This window comes from Carassius auratus, chromosome 42 (assembly GCF_003368295.1).
Source record: "Carassius auratus strain Wakin chromosome 42, ASM336829v1, whole genome shotgun sequence".
Classification (NCBI taxonomy): Eukaryota; Metazoa; Chordata; class Actinopteri; order Cypriniformes; family Cyprinidae; genus Carassius; species Carassius auratus.
In genome coordinates, this window is record NC_039284.1 from 6,894,100 (window position 1) to 6,914,525 (window position 20,426).

A 20,426-nucleotide genomic window follows, 5' to 3' on the forward strand; every position below is an offset into this window, starting at 1 on the left:
GATGAGTGAAGACGGGCTCTGAGGCAGGCAGGCAGGCAGACAGGCTGAGGATACCACTGCTCAGAGCAGTGACGCAGGGAAGCAATGGGCGAACCGGACTGGCGGGATCCAGGAATCCGAAACGGAGAGTGTAGACCAGAAAGCACATGAACAGCCGGAACCCCAAACACACTGCAATGAACTGACAACATGGCTGGGTGATAGACAGGTTAATATAGCCCAGGTTATGAGTGCAGCAGGTGGCAGTGATCAGAGTGATAGGTAATCAGTAACCACGCCTCCAACACAACCGCACGAACAGAAAAGGTGAGACAGTGTATTCATGAATCGTGACAGTACCCCTCCCCCTAGGAGCGCCTGTAATCATCAATAAGGGAGTGATTCAGTATGTCCCTAGCAGGAACTCAACTTCTCTCCTTTGGACTGAACCCTCCCAGTCCACCAAGTACTGAAATCCACATCCCCTTCATCTCGAATCCAGAATACGATTGACTGTATAAGTATGTTCCCCATCTACGAGACGTGGCAGGGGGTGGGGGGGTTGGGGGGCAGGACAGGCAGGTTAATATGGGAGTGAAAAACAGGTTTCAATTTGGAGACATGGAATGCGGGGTGAACCCTCCTATTCACAGGATGTAGTTTGAGGCGGACCGTCACCGGACTAATGATTTTGGTTACAGTGAATGGACCAATAAATTTAAGAGCCAGTTTATTACTCACGGAACACAGAGGAATGTTCTTGGATGAAAGCCACACTTTTTGACCCATGACGTATACGGGAGGATTAGACCGGTGGCGATCGGTCTAAGCCTCCCGTATACGTCGTGGGTGGTGGGTCAAAAAGGCCACTGAAGGGCCTTGCGGGAATCTGGGCTTGACCAATCAACCACAGCCTTAACCTTGTTGGCGTCCATGCGCACTCCATGGGACGACACAATGTACCCCAAAAATGGAACTGACTATGGGTGAAAAATTCATTTCGCCGCCTTGAAAAAAAATCTCATTCGCTCGCAACCTCTGGAGCACTAGTCTGACATGCTGAATGTGTTCCTGGAGAGAAGAAGAAAATATAGGTATGTCATCCAGGTAGACATAAATGAACTGATCTACCATGTCTCTCAACACGTCATTGACTAGTGCTTGGAAGACAGCAGGGGAGTTGAACAGCCCGAAGGACATAACCAAATATTAAAAATGGCCCCGGGGGGACCAAATGATGAGCATTACGTAAGTCCAGTTTTGTAAATATAGATGCTCCATGCAGCCTCTCGAAGGGTGAAGGCATCAACGGCAAAGGATAGGTATTCTTCACCGTGATGTTGTTCAACCCTCGGTAATCAATGCAAGGTCACAGAGATCCATCCTTCTTACCCACAAAAAAGAACCCCGCCCCTGCTGGAGAAGAGGAAGGGCAGATGAACTCAGAAGCCAGCAAATCAGAAATATATTTCTCCATGGCCTCCCTTTATGGAGTAGAAAGTGAATCTAACTTGACCTTAGGCGGAGACGTACCTGGCATAAGGTCTATCGCACAGTCATAGGGACGATGGGGAGGAAGAGAAGCAGCCCGGGACTTACTGAACCCTTCCTTTAGGTCAAGGTACTCCTTGGGCACCTTAAACGAATTCACCGCCTCCTCCTGAAACACAGAACTAGACACAGACGAATGAGCAGACACAAGACAAGAGGCATGGCACTGATTACTCCAGGTGAAAACGGAGCCTTGGCCCCAGTGCACCCTGGGGTTGTGTTTGATAAGCCAGGGGTGCCCAAGAACAATGGGGAGTGTCAGTGAGGAGGAATTCCAGTGTTTCAGTGTGGTTACCCGCTACCGTTAACGTGATGAGATCTGTGGTCTGCGTGATGGTGAGTAATGTCTGACCATTGAGAGCGTGGACTGCTATGGGTTTGTGGAGTGACGTGATGGGGATGCGGAGGTGTTGGGCCAGTCAGAAGTCCATGAAATTACCCTCCACTCAGGAATCCACAAGGGCTTGGCATTCGTGAGAACAAGTTGCCAATTGCAGTCTTCCCGGAAGGAGAGTTGCGGACGAGGATGGCTGGCTGGTGATGTTAATAGGGTTGGGGGGAACAGGCGGTGGGGTGGACACAGTGGGCGATTGTAGCTGTTGAATCTGGGTAGTGAGCTCAGACACCTGCATCACTAGAGCTTGTACTGCCTGAGCGACACCAGCGGCACCAGGGGGGTCTTGGGGGGTCTCAAAAAATGCCTTGAACCCATTTGACCCCCTATCCTCTTCCTGATTAAAAAAAAAAAAATATATATATATATATATATATATATATATATATATATATATTAATATATATATATATATATACATATATATATATATATCTGGGATAAAGATTAAAAAATGTTTCTCTTCTAACTATGCAGAAGAATAATAAATAATTGGTTATTCGTACACTGAACCGAGAACCGTTTCTGTCGGACGTGTCTGATTCGAGAACCGAGGAGCTGATGATCCTGCGCATGTGTGATTCAACGTGAAGCAGACCGTCACACAGAGCGTCTGAACCGAATTGATTCTTTTGGTGATTGATTCTGAACTGATTCTGTGGTAATGTTATGAGCGCAGGTAAACCGATGGCTTAAAGGAACACTCCACCGTTTTTTGAAATAGGACTTATTCACATTATTTCCTACATTTAGATAGGTGGGCAAATGCATTTTTGTGTCAGTGCATGCATTGTTTTAGTTTGACTGGGTCGGCGTTAGCTTAGCTTAGCACAATGAATGGAATCCTTTGTTGCCAGCTAGCATGGCCTGAGTAAAAGTGATCAAAATTTTTTAAAAAACCCACCTAATTACTTCTTGTGGCCTGCGTATTCACAACGAGTATAAATAGCGATCCAGATTAACACTAGGCGATTTCCTAGGCAGATATTGACTTGGGACTATATTATGGGGAAGCACAGGCGAAGCACTGCTGCTTAGGCGAAGCACTGCTACTTCGGCGCAGAGATATCACGCAACACATGAAATCCCACGACTTCTGTCAAACATGCCGGCATACAACGCATCAAAAAAAAAACAGAAGAAGAACATACCCACGTGACCTGCACCGAGTGTCTTCGCTTTTGGATGATTTATTTTGAGAAGTTACAGCAAACATGGTTATTACCTGCATAGCAAAAGGTTGTGAGAACAAGCAAAGGACATACACGAATGTAATGTTTCACAGAATTCCATCTAATGTGGAACTGAGAAATAAATGGCTAGCAGCTCTGGAGATCTGTAGTTCAACGCCTCTCAACAAAATAAAGCAGTATCGTGTTTGCGAAGAATATTTTGCACCAGAGGACTACTTTGAAAAAATGGAATATGGGTCCAGAAAGACGGTACTACGTCTGAAAGATACGGCAGTCCCATCTATTTTCAAAGCACAGGAAGAACAAAGTGCACATGTAAGTTGTCTTTTATTTCTCTTCCTTATGTTAATCTGTGTTTTTATTCGGATGTAAAATAGATGCTGCACTAGACTACGGATAGACTAGACTACTATCTAGACTACGAACCTGTAAAATGAAATGACTGAGGGGTAAGTTAGCTAGCTATATTTCTCTCACCAAGTTAGACTCGGGAGTTTTAGTATAACTACTAGAGAGGAGAAGGCTACTAGCATTTTGACCAAAGGAGGTAGCAAAACGGTCTTCATTGTTTATGTAACACACACACACACACTCGTTGCGTGATATTTCTGCGCCGAAGTAGCAGTGCTTCGCCTGTGCTTCCCCATAATATAGTCCCAAGTCAATATCTGCCTAGGAAATCGCCTAGTGTTAATCTGGATCGCTATTTGTACTCGTTGTGAATACGCAGGCCACAAGAAGTAATTATGTGGGTTTTTTTTTTTTTTTTTTTGATCACTTTTACTCAGGCCATGCTAGCTGGCAACAAAGGATTCCATTCATTTTGCTAAGCTAAGCTAACGCCGACCCAGTCAAACTAAAACAATGCATGCACTGACACAAAAATGCATTTGCCCACCTATCTAAATGTTGGAAATAATGTGAATAAGCCCTATTTCAAAAAACGGTGGAGTGTTCCTTTAAATGAAAGGCAGACATGGCCAATGATGCCATTACGTCAAGCACAAAAGAACCAGTGAACCGTTTTTTTTTTTTCAACTGGTTTATTTGATCGAACTGTCTGAAAGAACGGTTCACTTGAGCACCTGCTCCTTTGCCCCTTAAGTGCCCTTTTGTAAATTTTTTTGTAATAACATTCCCTTTTGTGAATGCCTGACCATGCCCAATCATAATATTAGTACAATTAATGAATAATAATTTAGCCATAAATAAAATGACCAACATGATGACCTCACCTGACGATGCCGATTCCTCACGCCGCACGCACATTTTTAAATTTCTAGAGGATATTTTCAACACCGTGGCAGCTGGTAAGTGGTGTTTCATTCTCAGCTAAGTGATTTTGATGTTTATTTACTCATTATTATTTTACAAGGACGATGTGATGTGAGAACATGCAGATATGTTGTTTATATATATATACGTATATATATATATATATATATATATATATATATTAGGGGTGTAACGGTTCACAAAATTCACGGTTCGGTTCGATACGATACACTGATGTCACGGTTCGGTTCGGTTCGGTTCGATACGTTTTAGATACAGCAAAATGTAAAAACATCTCAACTTTTCAGAATGCCGCAAGCGCACCGCGGGTCATGTGACAAGAACCAACCAATCAGCTAAGGCGCTCGCTCACTCAGCACGCGCTGAAGGCTCGTTGCAAAATGTCTAATGCATTTAACAGACCAGAAATATAAGATCCTAAAATAACCAACAGGTCTGGTGTTTGGGTTGGATTCCCTGTAAGCTATAGTGTCTAAATGCTGCAGGGATAGTTTGCTGCGTGCATGTTTCTCCTTTTTTTCGTCTTTTCCCAGATAGTACTGACGCATATATCCCAGATATTCCCGCTGGTGTTTTTTTTTTTTTTTTTTTTTTTTGTATTCCCGCTGGTGTACCCTGTCATGTTGCAGATGCGACATACCGTTGTTTTTTTATCCACCATTCTCTTGCCATCACCATTATAGCTTAAAGGGAATCCAAAGTGCACCCAAACACCAGACCTGTTGGTTATTGGAGGATCTTCTCATTTCTAGTCTGTTAAACGCATTGGCTATTTTGCAACGAGCCTTCAGCGCGTACTGAGTGAGCGAGCGCCTGCTGAGTAGCCTAACATAAACATATAAGATGGTGTTTTTTTCTTCTTCGGGAGTGTCAGGGGCGTTGCCTGTTACGTTGTTTGGGTTATTGGGCTACCTTGTTGAACGCATATCATTATATTTCTATCTCTCTCTTTTTTTTTTTTTTTTTCAAATATAATTAATTACTCCAACGAACCGTTCGGTATACATAATGCGTACCGCGTACCGAACCGAAAGCGTCGTACCGAACGGTTCAATACGAATACGCGTATCGTTACACCCCTAATATATATATATATATATATATATATATATATATATATATATATATATATATATATACTCAAATAGGAATATTAGGAACACCTGTTCAGTTTCTCATTAATGCAATTATCTAATCAACCAATCACATGGCAGTTGCTTCAATGCATTTAGGGGTGTGGTCCTGGTCAAGACAATCTCCTGAACTCCAAACTGAATGTCAGAATGGGAAAGAAAGGTGATTTAAGCAATGTTGAGCGTGGCATGGTTGTTGGTGCCAGACGGGCCGGTCTGAGTATTTCACAATCTGCTCAGTTACTGGGATTTTCACGCACAACCATTTCTAGGGTTTACACAGAATGGTGTGAAAAGGGAAAAACATCCAGTAAGCGGCAGTCCTGTGGGCGAAAATGCCTTGTTGATGCTAGAGGTCAGAGGAGAATGGGCCGACTGATTCAAGCTGATAGAAGAGCAACTTTCACTGAAATAATGACTCTTTACAACCAAGGTATGCAGCAAAGCATTTGTGAAGCCACGACACACACAACCTTGAGGCAGATGGGCTACAACAGCAGAAGACCCCACCGGGTACCACTCATCTCCACTACAAATAGGAAAAAGAGTCTACAATTTGCACGAGCTCACCAAAATTGGACAGTTGAAGACTGGAAAAATGTTGGCTTGTCTGATGAGTCTCCATTTCTGTTGAGACATTCAGATGGTAGAGTCAGAATTTGGCGTAAACAGAATGAGAACAATAACCAGCATGCCTTGTTAACACTGTGCAGGCTGGTGGTGGTGGTGTAGTGGTGTGGGGGATGTTTTCTTGGCACACTTTTTTTCACACTTTTTATAGGCCCTACAGAGGTTTCTGGGATTTGCCAACTTCTACCTGCGTTTTATTCGCAACTTCAGCCAACTAGCCGCACCTCTGACTGCCTTGACCTCCCCCAAAACTACGTTCAGGTGGTCACAGCCGAGGCTGTGTTTGCCAAACTGAAGGGTTGCTTCGTTTCGGCCCCCATCCTAATTACCCCTGATCCTTCAAATGTCAGTTTGTGGTGGAGGTCAAAACGTCAGAGGTGGGGATACATGCGGTGTTATCCCAGCATTCTCTCTCAGAAGACAAGGTGCACCCGTGTGCATTTTTTTCCTACCGTTTATCCCCTGCCGAACATAATTATGATATTGGTAACCGAGAATTGTTGCCAGTCAAGATGTCATTGGAGGAATGGCACCCCTGGTTAGAAGGCTCGAGGGTTCCTTTTATAGTATGGACCAATCATAAGAATTTAGAATACATTAGAACTCCCAAAAGGTTGAACTCCAGGCAGGCTTGGTGGGCACTTTTTTTTCGACCGTTTAGATTTTAGTCTCTCGTACCGCCCGGGTTCTAAAAACATCAAACCGGTTTCGTCAAGTAATTTTTGACCTTTCCGAACGCCCGTCTACTCCCGAGTGTATTTTACCCGAGACATAAGTGGTCTCCACACTCACATGGGAGAAGGGATTACGGTCCAACGCCATTCAGTGGGGGCATTGTTCCAATGTGGCATTAAGGAGTTAACCTTACTACGTTTTTGGTCAAGCAACAATTCTGGTGGCCACTTAAGGCTCGTGACATTTGTTTTGGCTTGCTTCCAATCGACCCCCTTGATGGGTTACTCCAACCCTCTGCTGGTCCCTTCGAGACCCTGGTCCCATATCGCACTATAGATTTTATTATAGTGATGTCCGATTCGTGAACAATCGTTCGATTTAACCGGTTCTTCTTAGTGAACCGGTTGAACCAGTTCACTAAATCGAACTGAATCGTTTGAAACAGTTTGCGTCTCCAATAAGCATTAATGCACAAATAACTTATGCTGTTAACTTTTTAATGTGGCTGACACTCCTTGTGAGTCAGAATAAACCAGTATCCAGTACACTGACTGAACTGCTGTGAAGACCGAACTGAAGATGAACACCGAGCAGAGCCAGATGACGAATGAACACACCCACTGCTGGAGCAGTTCTCGTTCTCAAGTCAAGAACCGGTTGCATCGATTTTCAGATCACCAGTACACTGAACTGAAAACCGTTTCTTTTGGACACATCCGAATTGAGAACCGATGAACTGATGTTACTGCACATGCGTGTACTTTTTCAAGTATTTTGTTAAACATCGGAAAGTGTGATAACATAACTATTTTATTTTGTTTTTGTTTTTTTAAGAGGAATGTTTCTAATCTGTATATTGTAGATTATGTATAGGCCAAAGGGGTTTTCAGGGAAGTTGGACAATAATTAAGACTCTAAAGACTCTATGGTCAATAGGAATAAGGGATGATTTATGAAATATCTGTACTGTATTTATAGTTAATGATGACACATTCACAAATTAAGTTTGTAGTAAACAGAACATGAACACGAGTAGAGCAGCTGATGATACTGACTTGCAGCACGTGCCGGTTAGAGAGGTTCTCGTTCTCGAGTCAAGAACTGGTTGCATCGGTTTTTGGATCATCAGTACCCTGAACTAAAAAACGTTTCTTTCGGACACGTCCGATTTGAGAACCGAGGAGCTGATGATAGCTACTGCGCATGACTCACAGCGCGTCTGAACCGACCTGATTCATTTGGTGATTGATGACACAAAATTTATTTACTTTATATCTTCAAGACTTAATTCCTCATATGCACATTATTGCTGTTACTATATTTGGATGCGTTGTTGCAAAACTTAACTGTAAACTTTTCATGATTATGAGGTTTATAACTAACTATGATTACTGACTTTATATATTTGAATGTTTGATAGACTTGACGCCATTGCACCATCACCAATGACGTCATAACCTTAGGGTTAGGAGTCAAACTCTCTAACCACCAAGCCACGACTTCCCCACATGCCACATTGTTTTCATTAAAGTAGACCAATTATTATGACAACATGACAGTCGAGCACGTTTCCCAGTTCAAACCTTTTGGTCAGGTGATTACATATGGTGAAATGTGTCTGTGTGTTGGTGCATACTGTCTAAAATGATCGAAAACATGTCTCTTTCAAGTTTCAACTAATTACCTGCATGTGATTTGTGATTTATTTACTGGAGCGATGTTTAGAAACCCAAACAAAGGAAACAGTGTCTGTGGCATCCTTGACTTTTAATGTCTTATTTATGTGTAATAGGTGGGTTTGTATTAAGTGTAACAGTCAAAACAGAAAATGACAAGACTTATTTTCAAGTTGAGGTAGGGGCTATTATGTGTCTTTTTGACACAGGTAGACAGGATCTAAGACAACCAAAAAAATCATATCACACTTTTAGTTTTAAACACTCATCCAGAAGGACTATCCTTTTATTTATTTTTTATGCCGTAGTTGTTCATAAATTCCTATGAACATACACTGCATGTTTGACCACAATCAGAAAAAACTAATCACCTGAAAGATATGCAAATACAAACAGCGAACAGATCGATTATCTATCAAATAAAATAAAATCACACATTCACAACAGAGAAGGGGAGAAGGTTTCTCTTATGTGCTCAAAGGTAAAACACCATCCCAGTTGCTCAAAAAAAAACACCTTGACGCGCCATTCCCCCATCCGCGCTCGCCACCGCTTGTGCCTCAGGTTTGCTGCTGAATTCAAATGATCATAAATTAAAGATGGACATCTATGCCAGTGAAAAGACATCAGCAATCCGCCGCAGAAATAAGAAATTAAAGAAAGAAAGAACAGATGCAAACGAAGTCCATGCATACATTTCGGCACATTCGTAATGCTGTGAACGTTAATAGCGTCTTTTAATGTCGAAATAATTTCACCATCACTAACGCATCTGATATTCCATGTTCCTTTATGAAAACAAGTCATGGTTTTAACACGAATAACACCAAAACTTATCATTCTTTTAGATTTGGTAACTGCAAATTAACCATGTTTTTGTTACTTCAAATAATAAAGAAGTATTAAGGTTTATTTTTTATTTTATTTTATTTATTTATTTATTATTATTATTATTATTTGGTTATAAAAACAGACCTAAGCCAACAATAGCCTTAAAATGCATTATATAAAAACAATGAGGCAATAATGATTGGTTAATAAGGCTGTTAAAATACATAATGTTGGCTAATACAAAATAAACAATTTACATTACGTTATTACAAATGTCTGCAAAGGGAGCCAAAGACCTGGTTATTGCTGCTGTTACACTTACAGGACAAGCAAATCCTTGTTGGCCAAACATTCAATTCAAATATTCACTTAATCTTTCATTTTTGGCTAGCTTTTTGCTATAAGATGACACAGCCTTTATAATTTATTCAACAGAAACATGTGGACATCACAACGCTTACAAAAACAAACCATGGTTTTATCATAGTAAAACTACTTAATTTTCTTTTTTAAGATTTCTGAATGCTTGAGACTATAAAATCAATTAGACAACTTTTAAGCCATAGCCATAGGTAACTGTCTAGAGCTACAATAGTAATTTGTAAATAATACAATTTATTTATTTATTTACTTATTTAATTTAATTATAGTTACATTTTGACCCCTATTCTCCTGAGAACCAGAAATAAAAAGCTTTGTCAATTTTGTATTTTTGATGTCATTACATTGTTTAGCGCTTAAGAGAGAAAAAAAAGGTAAAATACATTTTTTGCTAAATTATATTTTATGTACTCTGTAGATAACACCAAAATTGACAAAATGATAAGAATAGACATGAAATCAGTCAATTCAGGATTTTTTAGACCAAACTTTAAGGATGGTTCTCAACTATGTTATAAAATATATAACAAAATGATTTGATATACCATTTTGCTTTATACAATATGTGTTCAAAAATCCATAAACTGGGTTTTCCATTAAGCACAATGTTATCTTTACACTGTATCTAATTTGCACATTAAAGTGCTTGTTGGAACAGCGTGCTGAAAAAAGAAGTGTAATAATGAGAGTGGTAATTGGCCATTTTCATAATAATATCTAAAAGTTCATTACAATATTGCTATATAATTTGTTTTCCTATGCAATTCTTTTGTCTCCCAAAATGCACAATACAGTAAACATGCTTTTAGTGGTTTCCTCTCTACATGTGTAAAATTATGTCCTTTTTCATAACAGGAAGTCATATTTTAATTTGAAGCCCCATAAATATTTTCCTGATATGTTGATTTATGACAAACAATTTGAAAGTTAATCAGATTTAAATTATAATAACAAAATATTATCATATCTCAATAAGGATGTACAGTCAGGTACAGGTAAAAACCAAGAAGAGGGAGTGTTCATGGTGAAACATCTAATCATTTGGTATTTCGGGAAAGCCCTGAATGTGCCCTGTACAGCACATCCAGACTGAAAAATGTGGCATCTCACAGAAATTTGCTAAAATACACTGCGTTCCAAATTATTAGTGACATCAATATCAATAGGATTTACAATAAAGAGTCTGCTCTTTTTTGTGTTGTTTTTCACATCTTTTTTGATAACTGCTATCAATCTCAGACAGGTTTGTTCAATAGTTTGCCAGGTTTTCTTAGGTAAATGGAAACCCTATTTAAAGATGCTGTTCCACATTATTAAGCAAGTCACAGTTCTCATGAAATAAATATGGTGAGGAAGAAGGATATTTCTGAAGAGGAAAACTATTAAACAATGCAATGTCTTGCAAAAGGCAAAAAAACACTATTTTGTGAAAAGCAAATAGAGATTATTGAACTGTCACAAGATTTGTGAGTGACAGAAGATGACATGAGAGCACAGAAGATCTTGGTCAGATGAAGATTTATTAAGGAAAGTTTCTGTCAAACAAATGACAATCCTGCTTATACAGTATTGTTCAAAATAATAGCAGTACAATGTGACTAACCAGAATAATCAAGGTTTTTCGTATATTTTTTTATTGCTACGTGGCAGACAAGTTACCAGTAGGTTCAGTAGATTCTCAGAAAACAAACAAGACCCAGCATTCATGATATGCACGCTCTTAAGGCTGTGCAATTGGGCAATTAGTTGAATTAGTTGAAAGGGGTGTGTTCAAAAAAATAGCAGTGTGGCATTCAATCACTGAGGTCATCAATTTTGTGAAGAAACAGGTGTGAATCAGGTGGCCCCTATTTAAGGATGAAGCCAACACTTGTTGAACATGCATTTGAAAGCTGAGGAAAATGGGTCGTTCAAGACATTGTTCAGAAGAACAGCGTACTTTGATTAAAAAGTTGATTAGAGAGGGGAAAACCTATAAAGAGGTGCAAAAAATGATAGGCTGTTCAGCTAAAATGATCTCCAATGCCTTAAAATGGAGAGCAAAACCAGAGAGACGTGGAAGAAAACGGAAGAAACCATCAAAATGGATAGAAGAATAACCAGAATGACAAAGGCTCAGCCAATGATCACCTCCAGGATGATCAAAGACAGTCTGGAGTTACCTGTAAGTACTGTGACAGTTAGAAGACGTCTGTGTGAAGCTAATCTATTTTCAAGAATCCCCGCAAAGTCCCTCTGTTAAAAAAAAGGCATGTGCAGAAGAGGTTACAATTTGCCAAAGAACACATCAACTGGCCTAAAGAGAAATGGAGGAACATTTTGTGGACTGATGAGAGTAAAATTGTTCTTTTTGGGTCCAAGGGCCACAGGCAGTTTGTGAGACGACCCCCAAACTCTGAATTCAAGCCACAGTACACAGTGAAGACAGTGAAGCATGGAGGTGCAAGCATCATGATATGGGCATGTTTCTCCTACTATGGTGTTGGGCCTATTTATCGCACACCAGGGATCATGGATCAGTTTGCATATGTTAAAATACTTGAAGAGGTCATGTTGCCCTATGCTGAAGAGGACATGCCCTTGAAATGGTTGTTTCAACAAGACAATGACCCAAAACACACTAGTAAACGGGCAAAGTCTTGGTTCCAAACCAACAAAATTAATGTTATGGAGTGGCCAGCCCAATCTCCAGACCTTAATCCAATTGAGAACTTGTGGGGTGATATCAAAAATGCTGTTTCTGAAGCAAAACCAAGAAATGTGAATGAATTGTGGAATGTTGTTAAAGAATCATGGAGTGGAATAACAGCTGAGAGGTGCCACAAGTTGGTTGACTCCATGCCACACAGATGTCAAGCAGTTTTAAAAAACTGTGGTCATACAACTAAATATTAGTTTAGTGATTCACAGGATTGCTAAATCCCAGAAAAAAAAAATGTTTGTACAAAATAGTTTTGAGTTTGTACAGTCAAAGGTAGACACTGCTATTTTTTTGAACACACCCCTTTCAACTAATTGCCCAATTGCACAGCCTTAAGAGCGTGCATATCATGAATGCTGGGTCTTGTTTGTTTTCTGACAATCTACTGAACCTACTGGTAACTTGTTTGCCACGTAGCAATAAAAAATATACTAAAAACCTTGATTATTCTGGTTAGTCACATTGTACTGCTATTATTTTGAACAATACTGTAGGGCACCCATTTGGCCAGCAGCGGCCCTGGATTGAATCATTACAAGTGAACATTACACTTTTGTGACACAGCCAGTTGGAATGCTGTTCGTGTGTAATTTTCGTCAACATCATTATGCTCTCCCAGTGGGCATTGCGTGCATCCCGTTTGAACAAACTCACTCCGGAGTAGCCATTTATCGACTCCCGCAGGCGGGGTTTCCTTCCTATCTTTACTTTTATCTCCTGGATGTGCTTGTAAAAGGTAGAAATATTTAAAGCTTTGAACACCATCGATGCAACTGAAGCTGCCGCCTAGCTCTTGAAATCAAAATAAAATGGATTATCATAAACAAACGATTTTGTTCATCATGTTAATTTCATATTGCGCTGGAATGGTATGTAGCTGTGCTTGTTCAAGCAATCTAAAACACTGTGCTAACATTTACCAAATGTCAGTGGACTTCCAAACGGCTGAACAGATGTGCAGAGAACAGGGCGGTCAGTTATCTGTCCAGTCAAATGGATCAGATAAAGTTGTCGACTATCTTATTGATAACCTGATCGGGGACTTTTGGTCCGGACTCCATCTACCAAGCGACAAGTGTTTAAATAATACGAGCGCATTACGCGGAGAAGAATGGACCAACTTGGAGACCGAGGAAGCGCCTTGCCTTCCACTCTGCATGTCTGTCTCCAGCGACGGAACGCGGACGCCGAGACCATGCACGGACAAACTGGATGGGTTTTTGTGTGAGGACTCTCAAGGGGATCTTTGCAAAGGACGTGCGGTCATTCTGGATAATACACGGTGCATGAATGCGCCCTGTGAACATGTATGCACTCCTGTGAAAGCCGGATATAAGTGTTCATGCATAGAGCGATTCCGTGCAAATGCTCGAGATCCACGCCGCTGTGATTTTTATTGCGCAAAGAACGTTTGTGCGGCGTTGTGTATGAGAAGCGGGTCGGCGTGCTGGTGCCCGGCTGGTTTTGTTAGAAGCGACCAAAACTGCGAAGACATAAATGAATGTGATTCTAATCACGACTGCGCACACAAGTGCATAAACACCATAGGAAGTTATAGATGTGAATGCTATGAGCCTTTCATACTCGTTAATGGATCTGAGTGCACTCGTGTTCGTAGTTTTTATAATGGTATAAAAGTATTAACAACACCGTCACCGAATTATATAGCAAGAGGGACACTGTCTACCCCAGGAGAGTTTGCTGGGCTGATAATATTCCTGGTAATGGCTGGTTTTGCTCTATTAATACTTGTGCATTATTTACGCGGTCGTAAAGCAACTGTACAGGAATGCAATCCATCAGATTCTGGCGAGTTTCAAAAAACTGTATCTAAGTAAATGGAAACTTTATATAAAGATGGTGATGTCCCTTAGTGTATCTATTATTTCATTTGTTTACTGTACACATTCTGTGAAGGATTAGATTTGATGGAATGACTGTTAAATCTCGTAATATGTTTGTGAACATATATGTAATATGCAAAGTAATGTACCCAGAATGACTTCAGTTTACAGCCAGATGAAACTGCACTATGAAAGTCATTTTCCATTTTACATAGGCGTACCTTTTCACTCAACCTGCCCTGTACGAAATACAAAGGGAAAAAGCGCTTTTTATAATTATTTAATGTATAGTTTATTTTGTTGTATACAAACTTTATTCAAATTCTAAAGTTTACATGACATTTTCAAATTTATTTTGTAGAATTCATTTAAAAAAGTGTTTATCACTATTAAAGTTTTTTTATTATTATTATTTTTTTTTTTAATGAACAATAAAACCAAAAGCTGATTTTTTTTAGGTGTACCATTCATCAGTGTTTGTATCAGTATTGTTATCAATAATCAGTAATGTTCAATCAATATTGTTTAATTTAGTGTTATACATATGTTATAACATTTAAACAGCATGTTTTCTTCTAATGTCACAAGTCATAATCTCAAGTTTACTGGGTTTTACATGATTTGATTCTTTTGTGTGCGTTTATGAAGGGTACTGTTGAGAGATTGTCTTTTGTCCATGCTAAGTTACCGTAGTTTGGGTATGCTAACCACTAGAGGGCACTGCATGATTATTATTGATGGAGTCCAACGGATGGCTTAGGCTGCTCTGTGTGGTAGTAAAATAAAGAACGCTCTTGAATAAATAGAACGAGCCGTGTCTTACCTAATAACATGACATGGTGTCAGAATTAAGTACTCCACGCCGACATTAAGAGCAAAATGGCAAAGTTTGGACCTCCCGAGCCGTTCGATTTCTCGCAGCCAGCGGAGTGGCTTACATGGCGGCAGAGATTCTCCCGGTTTAGAGTTGCATCGAAGCTGGACAAAGAGAGCAGCGAAGTGCAGGTGAACTCGCTCTTGTACTCGATGGGGAGAGATGCCGAACCTATTTACGGCTCGTTTGTGTTTCCGGCGGCAACCGAGGCCATGCCACATCCAGAGTATGAGTTTAATCTAGTGATGCAGAAGTTTGATGAACACTTTGTCCCGAAAAGAAACGTCATCCACGATCGCGCCTGTTTTCATAAGCGGAACCAAAGGGCCGGTGAGACAGTTGAAGCTTTCGTGCGGAGCCTGTACGAGCTCGCGCAGCACTGCGAGTTCGGTGCGGGGAAAGACGAGCAGATCCGCGACCGGATCGTCATCGGGATAATGGACAAAGATGTTTCGCAAAAACTCCAGCTAGAGGCGGACCTGACTCTGGAAAGAGCTATCCAGCTTGCACGGCAAAGTGAACAAGTGAAACAACAAAGTGCAGAGCGTGTGGAAACAACAGTGAATGAGGTGAGACGGAAACAGTATAATAGCACAAGGAGGAGCTATGATAAACCACGGCAGGGACAAGAACAGAAATACAGCGAGAACAAATTGAATTGTCAGAGATGCAACAGGATGCATGATAAAAAGTAAATCCCTGTCCAGCCCGTAACAAAAGGTGCAGGAAGTGCAATAAAATCGGCCATTTCGAGGCCGTGTGTAAATCCAAGATGCTGAAAGAAGTCAGAGCAGAGGCTGTTATGGATTCAGATGAGGATTCATTTTTTATTGGAGAACTATTCCTGAGAGCAACCACAAGGTCAAAACCAAACATCATTGAGGAGTCAAACGCCGATACTGACTGGGATGTAGAGCTACTTGTGAATGGCAGTCCAGTGGATTTTAAAATCGATACAGGTGCGGATACCACTGTTATGACTGAAGAGGCTTTCAGCAAATTACGTCAAAAACCAAAACTGAACAAGTCCAGGCCAACAGTGTACAGCCCAGGTGGGAAAGTCCGATGCGTGGGCAAGTTCCTTGCCACCACTACATACAAAGGTCAGAAATACCAATACTGGATTACAGTTGTTAAAGGACAGTATGTTAGTAACTTGTTGGGCAAGGCAGTGGCAAAGCATATGGGGCTGGTAGAAAGAGTCAATGCTATCACTAGTGACTTAACAAGTGATGTGTTTGGGGAAATAGGACTACTGAACTGTGAGCCTGTAAAGATCGAGCTGACTGAGGAAGCAGTCCCATATAGCGTCAACACGCCACGCAGAGTTCCGTTTCCGCTCCTTCCAAAAGTAGAGAAAGAGCTAAAGCGTATGCTGAGCCTCGAAATAATTGAGGAAGTTACAGAGCCGACAGATTGGTGTGCCCCAATGGTGCCCGCTCCAAAACGCAACAAGGACGAAGTCAGAGTGTGTGTGGATTTGAAACGCTTGAACAAGGGAGTGAAGCGTGAACGTTATATTTTGCCCACATTGGATGATATAACACCTAAGCTGGCAGGAGCCAAGGTTTTCTCCACTCTGGATGCCTCTAGCGGGTTCTGGCAAATTCCATTGGACCCGAGCTGCCAAAAATTGACAACCTTCATTACCCCAATGGGCCGGTTTTGCTTTAAACGTCTGCCATTTGGCATTACATCAGCGCCAGAGATTTTCCAGCGGCTGATGACCGACCTGCTCAAAGGCTTAGAAGGGACTGTCGTTGTAATGGATGATATCCTGGTTTATGGATCTACAAAAGAGGAACATGACCGCCATCTCGACGCGGTGTTGCGGACGGTTAAGGCGTCCGGTCTCAAGCTCAACAGGGCCAAGTGTCACTTTCGGAAGACTGAACTGCAGTTCTTTGGACACATCATTAGCGCGGATGGCGTGAAGCCTGATGAAAGCAAAGTGGAGGCTATCGCTCAGATGTCCAGCCCCTCCAACGTGGAGCAGCTGCGGCAGGTGCTTGGACTGGTTAACTATGTTGGAAAATTCCTGCCAGGCCTGTCTTCAGTGTTGCATCCACTCACTAACCTGCTCAAGAGAGAGACTGCGTGGGTTTGGGGTGAGCCTCAGGAGCAAGCATTTAACAAAGCAAAAGCAATGCTCATGGCTGCACCAGCTCTTAGTTATTACGATGCCAACAAATCAACAGTGGTCAGTGCCGACGCCAGCAGTTATGGCCTTGGAGCTGCCCTGTTGCAAGACCATGATGGAGAGTTGCGGCCCGTTGCCTTTTGCTCGCGCACCCTCACTGATGCAGAGAAGAGGTATTCGCAGATCGAAAAGGAGTGTCTGGCATCTGTCTGGGCCTGTGAACGTTTCGCCCGCTACATCCAAGGTATGGGACGAGTCCGTTTACAAACTGACCACAAGCCACTGGTGCCATTGATCAACTCATACGATCTGGACAAAACGCCACTACGATGCCAGAGACTGCTTATGCGCCTCATGCGATTCAACGTCACTGCTGAACATGTTCCCGGTAAGCAGCTAGTAGTTGCAGATACACTCTCCAGACATCCACTGAAAGACAGTTACGTGCCTGAAACAGAAACGCAAGTAAAGGCATATGTGAACACTATGGTGGCTAGCAAACCAATCAAGTCAACCAAGCTTGAGGAAATTCGCAAAGTCACACAAAGCGATGCCGAACTTCAAAAAGTAATCACATTCATCCGAAAAGGGTGGCCTCGTAGAATGACAGAGGGCTCACCACTGCGTGGATACTATGCAGCCAGAGGTCACTTATCGGAGTCGGACAGTCTGGTCCTATATCACGACCGCATAGTAGTTCCAGCAGTACTCAGAGCTGGGGTCCTGGACCAACTGCATGAAGGCCACCAGGGCCTCACCAAATGTCGGGAGCGAGCCAAGTTGACAGTTTGGTGGCCAAACATCGGAGCTCAGATCACAAACAAAGTGAAATTATGTGATTTTTGCAGAGAGCACAAACCTACACAAAGACGTGAACCGCTGGTAACCACTCCCCTGCCCAGTGGCCCATGGCAAAGGATTGCCGTTGATCTGTTTGAGTTAGAGGGTAAGACTTTTCTTGTCGCTGTCGATTATTTCTCTAGAGACATTGAGATTGCTTCCCTCACCACCATTACCAGCAAGCAAGTTATCAACAAGCTCAAGCACATTTTCGTGAGATGGGGCATCCCGCTAGAACTGGTCAGTGACAACGGGACACAGTTCACATCAGCCGAGTTCCAAGATTTCAAACAGAGGTATGGTTTCACTCACATTACCTCCAGCCCACATTATCCACAGTCGAACGGAGCTGCTGAAAGGGCTGTTCGGACTGCCAAGTACATCCTCAAGCAGCCGGACCCCTGCTTAGCCCTTATGGGTTATCGCTCTACACCAATCGCAGCAACAGGTGAAAGCCCAGCACAACTCATGACTGGTAGACAAATCCGTACTACTGTTCCTGTTCTAGAAAAGACATTGCTGCCACGTCCATTCGACCCGGATCAAGTCTGCATGAAGGACGCAACAGCAAAAAGTTCATACAGATTCTACTACAACCGCAGGCATTCGGCACGCGCGCTCCCTGAACTTCACCCTGGTCAAACTGTTAGAGTGAAGCTCGATGGCGAGAAGGGATGGACAACACCTGCCAGGGTCATCAGTAAGTCCAAGGAGCCGAGATCCTACCTCGTGGAGATGGCCAATGGAAACGTGACTCGTCGGAACAGGCGTCACCTCCAGACTGTTCCTGAGACCGAACCTCCTGCGGAACAGCAATGTGCTCAGCCTACAGTGTCTCAGCAGGACAGCAGTTCCCTACCGACAGACGAGACTGCGCCGCCGGAATCACCAGGGAGCCAGCTACCAGCAGGCCCTTCCCCAGGGTCTCCCCTTCCGCCATCTACTCCTGTGAGAAGAACTTCCAGGGGCCGTGAGATAAAGGTGCCTCTTAGGTTTCAAGACTGATGATGTTCAAAAGGGCAGAATAATCCCTTTCAGGACTGAGGGCAGTCTACCCCTGTGATGTCCTGCACCGTTCTAAGACTGTTGCTAAGACGTAATGAAAAAAAAAAAAAAAAAAAAAAAAAAAAGTTATTTGATAACAAAGTTGTTGCATTTATTTTGTTATATTATATAAGAAAATTTAAGATTTAATTAATATTGCAAAATGCAGATGTTTGGGATCTTGTTATTGCTAACTTCTAAAAGGGGAAGATGTTGAGAGATTGTCTTTTGTCCATGCTAAGTTACCGTAGTTTGGGTATGCTAACCACTAGAGGGCACTGCATGATTATTATTGATGGAGTCCAACGGATGGCTTAGGCTGCTCTGTGTGGTAGTAAAATAAAGAACGCTCTTGAATAAATAGAACGAGCCGTGTCTTACCTAATAACATGACAGGTACCCACAATCTTATCAGTTTATATGTGAAGAAATCCAACTTCTCGCAAAATGACTGTTTGACAAACTACTCAGCAAACTAATTCCTCTTACCGCTGCTTTCTGATGGTTTGAAGAACATTTACTCCGAGTCGCCCCTGTCTTTTCAAAGAATTAAACGAAGGTGAGCAAGTGTAAAAAGTGTCAAGCAAGTGTCAAAAAAGCCATTTGGAGAGGAGCGCACACAGTCAGCAGGTTTGTGGAGTAGAGGCAGGCGAAATTATAAACAAGGCTTATAATAAGTGCAACTGCGCCAAGCGCATCACACTCTTTTACTCAACCATTGGACCATGCTTCTTTTTCTACTCCGAAATTTTCCCACTAAAAGCTGCATGGATATATTTGCTTAACCTGACTGGCCTTTTTCTATGTAAACTTTTTAGAAAAAGTTAAATAAATTCACACTTGATTTAACTATTCACACTTTATATCGATGCCACTATTTGTCACATCCCTCAGGCCTTAAATGCAGTAATGCTTTAAATACATTTGTGACCTTGGACCACAAAACCAGTCATAAGGGTCCATTTATCTAAATTGAGATGTATACATCATCTGAAAGCAGAATACATGGTTTATTAGGATCGGACAATATTTGGCTGAGATACAACTATTTGAATATCTGGAATCTGATGGAGCAAAACAATCTAAATACTGAGAAAATCACCTTTGTCCAAAGTTGTCCAAATTAAGTTCTTAGCAATGCATATTACTAATCAAAAATTAACAACTTAAGACTGGTTTTGTGGTTCCTGAACAAGTTGATGCACAAAATCAGCACTCTGATAAAGTTTTATTTATTGATTTTA

The 20,426-nt window shown here is 41.7% G+C and overlaps 1 protein-coding gene across 1 annotated transcript; it reads left to right on the plus strand.

Moving 5' to 3' along the window:
- Positions 1-13,079: 13,079 nt before the first annotated feature.
- LOC113060511 (matrilin-2-like) lies at positions 13,080-20,074 on the plus strand. The gene is made up of 2 exons (XM_026229471.1): positions 13,080-14,933; positions 19,579-20,074. The coding sequence occupies exon 1, from the start codon at positions 13,250-13,252 to the stop codon at positions 14,276-14,278; it is 1,029 nt and encodes a 342-aa protein (XP_026085256.1). The 5' UTR covers positions 13,080-13,249; the 3' UTR covers positions 14,279-14,933; positions 19,579-20,074.
- Positions 20,075-20,426: the final 352 nt, after the last annotated feature.

What these genes read in the sequence shown, in the direction of transcription:
- LOC113060511 (XM_026229471.1), top strand. Translation starts at nt 13,250, where the DNA reads ATGGATTATCATAAACAAACGATTTTGTTCATCATGTTAATTTCATAT.